General features: G+C 47.0%; 1 protein-coding gene across 1 annotated transcript; it reads right to left on the reverse strand.

The window, feature by feature from the left end:
* Nucleotides 1–5,538: 5,538 nt before the first annotated feature.
* Nucleotides 5,539–7,957, reverse strand: LOC108027506 (endothelial lipase). The gene is made up of 4 exons (XM_017098950.3): nucleotides 7,568–7,957; nucleotides 7,196–7,350; nucleotides 6,528–7,004; nucleotides 5,539–6,107 (listed from the first exon to the last, which is right to left on the reverse strand). The coding sequence occupies exons 1-4, from the start codon at nucleotides 7,759–7,761 to the stop codon at nucleotides 5,737–5,739; spliced, it is 1,197 nt and encodes a 398-aa protein (XP_016954439.1). The 5' UTR covers nucleotides 7,762–7,957; the 3' UTR covers nucleotides 5,539–5,736.
* Nucleotides 7,958–8,437: the final 480 nt, after the last annotated feature.

Here is an 8,437-nt window from a genome sequence, read left to right on the forward strand (position 1 = left end):
CATTGTCTCCGTTCCTCTCTCATCCATTCCCCCGCCCTCGCCCCCGACCTGCACCACCCACTCTCCCCGCCCAGCTGCACCCCTTTCCCAGGCGCACTTCCTCGGCCACTTTCCGCCACTGTCACTGCCGAGCTTAAGTTGTGGCAGTTGCGCTGGCCTTGTTGCCGTTTGGTTAAAAGCATCCTCGGCCCAGCCGGAAAACCACATCCATGGCAGGACAAAGCCGAATCACATGTATTGGAGTTGGCTGCGCGATGGATGGGGATTTGGATTTCCTCTTCGCTCTGGAGATACCTACATTTATATTTTTAAGTATTTACACTTGTACAGGAGTCGCCCTGCTTGAAAACCCAAGTCCTAGATGGATTTAGTTTATTTGTAATGCACAATGATGGTACTATGATAGACAGAGTCCTTTTTTTAATGAGATCCTCAATCCTGGTTGGCCACGAATTTGTTCCTTTTAAAACGGATTTTTGTATTTAATATTTATTTAAATGAAACCAAGTGACCTATTTACGCTTGTCGGAAAATGATCACGCTTCCATCAGCGGCAATCAGCTCAGCTGAGACCCAAATGCACTCACATCCCTGCCGAGGACACGCCTCCCTTAGGAGGCGTTGGGCCTGCTGTGACCTCTCACCCCGCCACTGCGCCACCCCGACCCTGCTCCCGCCGGCCAGCACCATTCCCAGTCGTAGTCCGCTGCGTTTAGTTTATGGCTCGCCATTTGTTAAAACAAAAACAAAGGGCAAGCGCCGGGAAACGAGGGGAAAATAGGGTTTATGATGCGCTCCGCTTAAAAGTTATTAACTAAATTGTGTGCGCTTGAAATTGAATGCCGGCGGAGGGTCGGGGGAGCTTTCCTTTGTCCAGCCGCTCGCGGAAATTTAATCACCTCAAGTGCAGGGAAAAGTCCTGGGAAAGGCGGCACTTCCACGGGGTCAGGTGTGCAAATGGTCAGCGCAAAAGTGCAACTGCAAAGGCAAATGATAATCCAGCAAAGGTTGCAACACAATATTTTAGTGTCACAACAAAGGAGTCCCTAATGAGAAAGGCGAGGATTTAGGAGGACCAAGCGGATACCAGATTGTACTTAAGATCTATTAAAAGCCCTCAGGAATTGCAGAAAACGCGTAGTACGATTGCAATGAATACCTAAGGTAAAGACTGGTTAAAATGCAAACAGGGTTTACTTCTTTACTTAAACGGCCTTGTATTTAGTGTAGTTTTCAATATTCAAAATGCGAGTTGATTAGTTTCTTATGCTTCAATCATTAAGCTGGTCACACTTAAGAATGCTGAACTTAAAAAGGGTATTCATAAATGCTTGGTCACATTAAAAATGTTTGATTTAAAAAAAGCTGATTGATAAATGCTTGAAATAGAACTGAACCATCCCAGTTTTAGTGGCCATAAATAAACTCGAAACTGCCTGAATGGCTCCAGCTAAAACTAGGTTTCGTAGGCTCCACTAGATCCAAAACAAATGGCCTTCTGGTCCTCGTTACCGCCTAATCGATCCTTTGATGGGCAGTGTCAAGTGGCATTCCCCCTCTGCTGGACGCCGCCTCATCCCGGCTCCCGGCATCCCGGCATCCTTTGCAGCGCCTACTTTCGGGGCGGCGACAAACAAGACACACGATGGCCCCTTCTGCAATTACGGCTTCTGGCACTGCGCCTCCCGCTCGGAGAACTCGAAACCCCCCTCGTGGGGTGGCCCATAACTTTTGTCAAGCACCGCGGCCATGTTGCAGCATGCCGCACAGCGAGGGTTGCACTCAGAAATGTTGCTGATGGTCAGCTGGGGAATGCACACAGCGAGCGAGAGGGGGGATTGGAAGGCGGGGGGAGATCTGCACTGAACCCATTTGGTTGCGACTTTCTGCACATCAAGTCCAGCGCACTAAAACGAAGCATTCTCCTAGGCGAGCCAACAAAGCCCGTTTTAACTTGATCTACCTGTGAAAACACATTTAACACCTTCAAGGTTCCGCCTAAAAATATGCAAGCAAAAACATATTTAAACTTCATAAGCGTTGCGTATGTATAAGTAGATGAATTAGTATTATTTTTGCATAGATCTATCATCATAGTTCTTTACTTTGTATAACAATTTTGAAAATGTTAAAATGCTTTAATATATTTTATATTTTTTATTATATTATTATTTTAAATAAATATTAAATATTAAAAAAATATAATAGTTTCAAAGTTCAAGTTAGATTTTTTTAAGTTCAAAACTGAACCAAGCCCCCAATTTTTTCAGTGACCCTGCAGCTGACCGACTTGCTGACTTGACCAAGTTTTTTCTGGCTTCTGCTGGCCGCCTTTTTTGCAGTCCCTGTCTGCTTTGGCGGATATGCGCTCTTAGCGAAAATTGCATTTGGCCAAATGAGTGGAGCGAGCAGAGAAGAAGCAGGGACAGTGGCTGTGGGGAGGGGATGGAAGCCCCAAGGAGTCAGGGACCGAAAAGAACCAAAGTCCAAGGCGACTCTTAATATTTCATCTTTCATGCTCATTTGCACTTATGCGGGGCCCTCTGTGGGCAATGGTGGGTGGAAAATGAGTTGGGGCGTCCTTCAGGGGGTGGTATGCGGCTGGCGGGAGGACAAAGCTAGGGCCACACGGCGTGTAATCAAAAGAAAACGTTGCCGCTGGTCGGTGTTGTTTCGGAACACTAAGAACAAAATTCAATGTTCGAAGAGCAGTTTTTAAGAATGAAAAAAATAAAATGTAAAACAAATATAAATATGTAACCAAAATGTTAACTAAGGATAGGAAAGTTTGTGTAAAGCTTTCATAAATATGTTTTTCTGAATAGGTTTATTACTTTAAGAGATTAATTTATTAGATATCATAACTGATCTCACCTTATCTCAATTTTCAGGCCCACCAAACAATCCCCAAGGACAAGCTCACCTGCATCCGATGTCTTTTTCGAGCTGTGCAATTCTTCGGCCGCTCCTTCCTGTCTACCATCTACCATCCACCATCCACCATCCCGCTCCCTTTGCGGCGCCTCTGCCTGGTGTTTCGCAGGGCTCTCCCATTGACGATGTCTTCAGGATTCGGGGAGTTGGACGAGGACGGCACCTGCTGCGAGTTATTTACAGCCACTGGAGGGCATTCCTTTCCAGCCCCCGTCCTCCAGCTCACAGGACTCCCTCTGCTGGCTGTTTTTTCTATTTTCCGCAGGAGCAGGAGCAGCTCGTCCTTGTCCAGCTATTACACATCGCCGGAAGCATTTGAATGTGTTTATGTGTAAGCGTCTATCGCTCAAGTTGCCTGCTGCCCTCTCCTGCTGCTCCCCGCAGGCCGTCTCTTTCGCTCGCCCTCTGGCCCTCTCTTTCTGTTTCTATTATCCTGGTCTGGCTCTCCCCTCCTATCCCCTCCGTAACAGCAACTAAAATGTTTCCGTTATTAAGCTAAAGAAACACTTAACTTTGCGCCAGGATCAGCACGACGTCAGGTGCAATGAATAAAAAGAAAGAGAGGGCCGAACATGGGAGAAAGAGAGGGCCTTAGCGGTAGGGACCACGCGAATACACGAAACTTTTGAGGTGTTTAAAACGTTAATTTGCTTTAGATTCTACAGGATTTTCCTCCCCCTCCCTCGCACCTGTGTGTGCGAGTGTGTGAGTAAGTGATTTTCGCATTAACGCTTGCCACTTTGGCGGTTCGAGTCAGCGGAGCACAAAAAACACCACCTTTGCCCCTTTTTCACCCTACTCCCCCTTTGTTTGTTTGCGCAGAAATTAAGCACAATGAAAACAAATAAAATTACTCACATGTAGTGGAGACCGGCTAAAACATTAATAGAAAGCAAAAAACACCTTAACGATTACAGAAAAAGTTAATTTACTGTATGGTTATGCATTCCCATTTTAAGATTTGATCTTTTGCAGATGCAATAGTTAAACTGCTAGGATAATTGAGAATTATAAGGGTTTCGATGAAAAAAGTGTGACCATCCTTGGTTTAGCATCAGATAGACTGCTCCTGGTGTTGTCTAGGCCCATTTGGCCTAACCGATTAGCACATCTGCATAATTATGCATTCCCATTGAAGGCTTCAAGGTCGTAAGCTCTATGAGCTAGGATGGTTGAGAATTATAAGGGTTTAGATGAAAAAAGAGTGACCATCTTTGGTTTAGCATCAGATAGACTGCTCCTAGTCTGACACACGACCAAGACCCACACACTTGCACACCCCATTGGCCATCTCCCTCCCGCCCTCGCCATCTCCCTCGCTCCTCCTTGAAATCAACTTTCATAATTAAATGGCGAGTCCGAGCCCCCACTCTCCCTCTCCCCGCCCCACTCGCCCACACACACGTGCATGCATAAAACAATTTAACACTTAACGTGGCCAGGAGCTGGAAATAAAAAGCGCATAACTCATGCGAAGAAGTCGGCGGCGGCAGAGCCCCGGCAGAGGCGACGACGGCGCCATAAATTTCAAAAACAGCTACAAAACAGGAAGCAGCAGGCGGAGCAACAACACTAGCAACAGCAGCAGCAACCAGGACGATGGGGAGCAAGAACAACTCGAGTGGAATGTTCTACGGGATAGCTGCACTCAGAAATACGGAGAAACAGCAATCTTTGGTACCATAAGGTCTAGGAATAATATGAAATTTTTTAAAAACACATATGGAGCGATGTATGTTAAGAAAAACATCCTAACTTGAGAAAACATCTCTTCAAATGAATGGAATTCAGTACCTGAACTGTTTTGTATTTCTAGGTCACTAAAAGCTTGGCAAAGTATTTTATACTAATTTGTTTGGGCTTAGTATTTATGTGAATACTATATTTACTTTTTTTATACATAATTTCTTTACTTTTTAGAGGCAATAACAGGCTAATATTATCAGGAAAAAGGTGCTTGATTATGAAAACATTTTTTATTATAATATAAAAAACCAATTATTTAGTAGTAGCTTTTAGAATGAAAGAAGAAATTTAATAAAATGAATTTTTTATATATATCCTGTTCGTCCTGTTCTTCCTTCCAGTGTACTGCTGGAGGTGGGAAAAGGGCGGAGGAGGGGCGGCCCGGCCGCAATGGACTGCAAAAATATTAACTACCTTTTAGCAAAAAGCGGGCCAAGCTGACGTCAAGTTTTGTAGAAAATTATGTTTTACAATGCGAAAATTGAATTTCAGTTTATTGTTTTCTGCTGCTCGTTCCTGTTCCTCCCCTGTTTTTTCGCATTTCTGCTTTACGATTAACTGTTAAATGCAGCCGACTTTTCGCCGTTTTGCGGCTGCAAGTCAACGACTTTTCCATGTGTGCTCGCTTTTCTTTTTATGCAGTTTACAAGAACAGGGAAAATCGGCTGGCTGCCAAATTGAACGGAAATATTTACTGCCAGCTCGGTGGTTAAAGTACGAGAAAAATAAACCGCCTTCGAGCTTAGTATTCCTTTGAGAAACTGCAGGGTCTGATATAGGGGACCGCTTTTAAAGGGCAGCGAGGATACTGTCTAATTTTGAAAAACCATTTTTTATATATTTTTATGTGTACTTTAATGTTTTAACAACCATTCTTACATTACATATATTTTGTGGCATTTATGAACATTTATAAAAGAGGGTAATATTTTGATATTATAGATGGGGCTCTCTCTGTTAACCCTTAGGCTGCCCCTCGCAGACAGAAAAGATAGCATACACTTAGGCGGCGTTTATTCGACGGCCCCTTAACACTAACAACACACTAGGAACTATTCACGCGCAGCGCCCCCGCTCTCTCTCCCTCCGCTGGCGCCCTCTCCCTCGCTCCCGCCGCCGCCAGCTGTTGGCCCAGAGGCGCAGCACGAGGGGGCTCCGCCCGCCCCCCGGCGCCATGCGCCCCACCCCGCCCAGCCAGCCCGTCTGGCGCCTCTGCACGTACGGCTGCTGGGGGGCGGTGCGGAAGTAGAAGCTGCCCTGCGCCCGCCTCTGCGAGTGGATCCCGAAGCGCGCCTTCCGGTTCGCGTCGCAGTATCCGGCGGCGAACTCCCGGTAGCTCCCGCACTCCAGGCCCACGAACGGGTACTCCGGGTCCATGGACTGGCGGAAGAAGATCGCAGCCGCCGAGTGGCTGCATGAGATGGGATCTGCGGAGAGATGGCATTCGGAAGGGATATTAGCTACGGGTCATCTTGGGATATCCTTAATAGCTATCTCTGAGCTACCTTGGTGAGCCTCATTAAATGATGGTACTAAATGTGAACTTCAATAGATCTCCTACTTTTGGAATATATGTATTACGTGGTATCCATAGAAGGATAGTGTTCGGAGGATGTACTAGTTGTATGGTATCTAACACTCATTATTGGGCCTTTATAGAAGGATAATATTCGGAGGAGTTCTTTTTCATAAGGTATTTTATGTATAATGTTAAGATACTTCCATGGGATCTCTATAAAGTTCCATATAAAACCCTTTAAGTAAGCCTAACAGATCCCTAAATACTTTTCTGTACTTGTTACTCGGTGTCCACAAAGGCACTCCTAGAGACATCCTGTGATACTCACTGGTATTTTGCATGTCCCGCAGGTTGGCGAACATCTTGCAGTTGGTCTGCGGAGCCCGGCCGCCGTTGGGATAGAAGTCGGCGTGTCCGCACTTCAGGCTCGTGCCCAGGGAGCCGCCGGAGGTGTGCAGCACCTGGACGAACCGGGCGTCGCCGGGGTCCAGGCGGTACTTGGGCGCCACCTCGGCGGGCAGCGAGAAGAGGGGTCCGGCGGGGTCCAGCCCTATGATCTGCTCCACCTGGCCCTCCAGCACCGCCCCCGCGTAGCCGGCGGCGTGGGCCCCCAGGCTGTAGCCCGCCAAGGTCACGTTGCTGCGGTGGAAGTGGGCGGGCCGCAGCTCCTCCAGCGCCATTATGATCCCGGCCACCGTCAGACCCACATCGAAGATGGACATGGAGGCGGACTTGTAGTCGTTCTGGGAGAGGTTGCCCCAGTCCACGACGCACACATTGTAGTTGGAGTCGAAGAGGGTCCAAGCTGGGTAAGGGGAATAAATATTATATGATATCTATTATTATATGTTATATGAAAAGGCAAAAGTTTAATTTAAATATTAAATTGTTTTTAATAAATAACTCTTTTTCGATAGTTCTATGATTCATTGTTGTTCATGGTAAAAATGAATATACTTTTTCATTTGGTAAACAAAGTAAATATTATATACTCACTCAGCAATAGTTCCTGCACCCAATCCTTGCTGCCCTGATCATTCCATCCGTGCAAGAACAGGGCCAACTTTTTCTTAGGATCCAGCCGACGAAATCCGCGAAGGTCCCCCAGTTGCAGATTGAAGTGCACTTCGTTGCCAAAGTCCTTAGCTGAACTGGGAAAAAAATGAGGTTATGAAAGCACTTAGGGAACCAGGTACCCTAAAATACCATGAAAGGGTTATATCAATACACTGTACTACTTTTAAAATCATGGAATACTTTAAGGTCACCTAGAAAGTATCCAAAGCCCGTATATTGTACAGGTACCATAGAAAACCATGAGGTTCTTGGTATCACTTCATAGTTCTTAGGGAGAAGTCACCCACTCACATGGTGCGGCACTCGAAGACGATGCCATGGTTGAGGTGGGCCCGCTCCAGGCTGTTCCGCAGCATGGTCTCCTGGAGGTAGCGGAAGGCCTTCATCATGGGACTCCAGCGGTGGAGGGCCGCGGTCCTCGGCACATCGCCGATCAGGCAGAGCAGGCAGCCAAGGAGCAGCAGGTGGGTCGCGCGACCGGGCATGCGGTCAATGGGTCATGCACCACCGGAATCCACAGGGAGAACACCGCGCACACCACTGTATGAGCACCACCAGAAAAAACAGAAGAATGGTCTCGAAGACCACGCGAGTGCGAAGAGGGATGGCTTGGGGGGAGTGATCGGGGAGTGATCGGGAACCGAGATCTGCGACTGAAGACGCGCTCTTTGGACCGCTCGACTTGCCCCGTGGCTGGCTACTGAAGAACCCGACTCGCTTGTAACTCCAAAAGACCCGTGAAGACGGCGATCATCACGCCGCCGATGATGGCGATGCAGAACTACACTGGGGAGAATCAGCTACGAGATCGATGCCTTTAAAAGTGACAAGATATCTCTACAACTAAAACTGAATTCTAAGGTTAGGGCGTCAAAGCACTTGGGTAGAGATCTTTAGGCAACAAAAAACGTCGAAACCCTGAATATCATCCTGCCTTATACATATACAACATATTACGGGCTGAATTTAATAGAAGATAGAAAAGTATCTGTAAGTACGCCGCGGAATCACCCCTCTGTTTGCGATGGAGTAACGTTCCATCCACCCATTCGCAGACCCAAATCGAAATATTTCCACGGATTTTCGCCCAGTGCATCGGGTGCTGATGACCCTGCTCTCCGTTGGCTCCCGACATCTCCGGCGTTCTTGGCCGCGTGTTTG

Source organism: Drosophila biarmipes, chromosome X (assembly GCF_025231255.1).
Source record: "Drosophila biarmipes strain raj3 chromosome X, RU_DBia_V1.1, whole genome shotgun sequence".
Taxonomy (NCBI): domain Eukaryota; kingdom Metazoa; phylum Arthropoda; class Insecta; order Diptera; family Drosophilidae; genus Drosophila; species Drosophila biarmipes.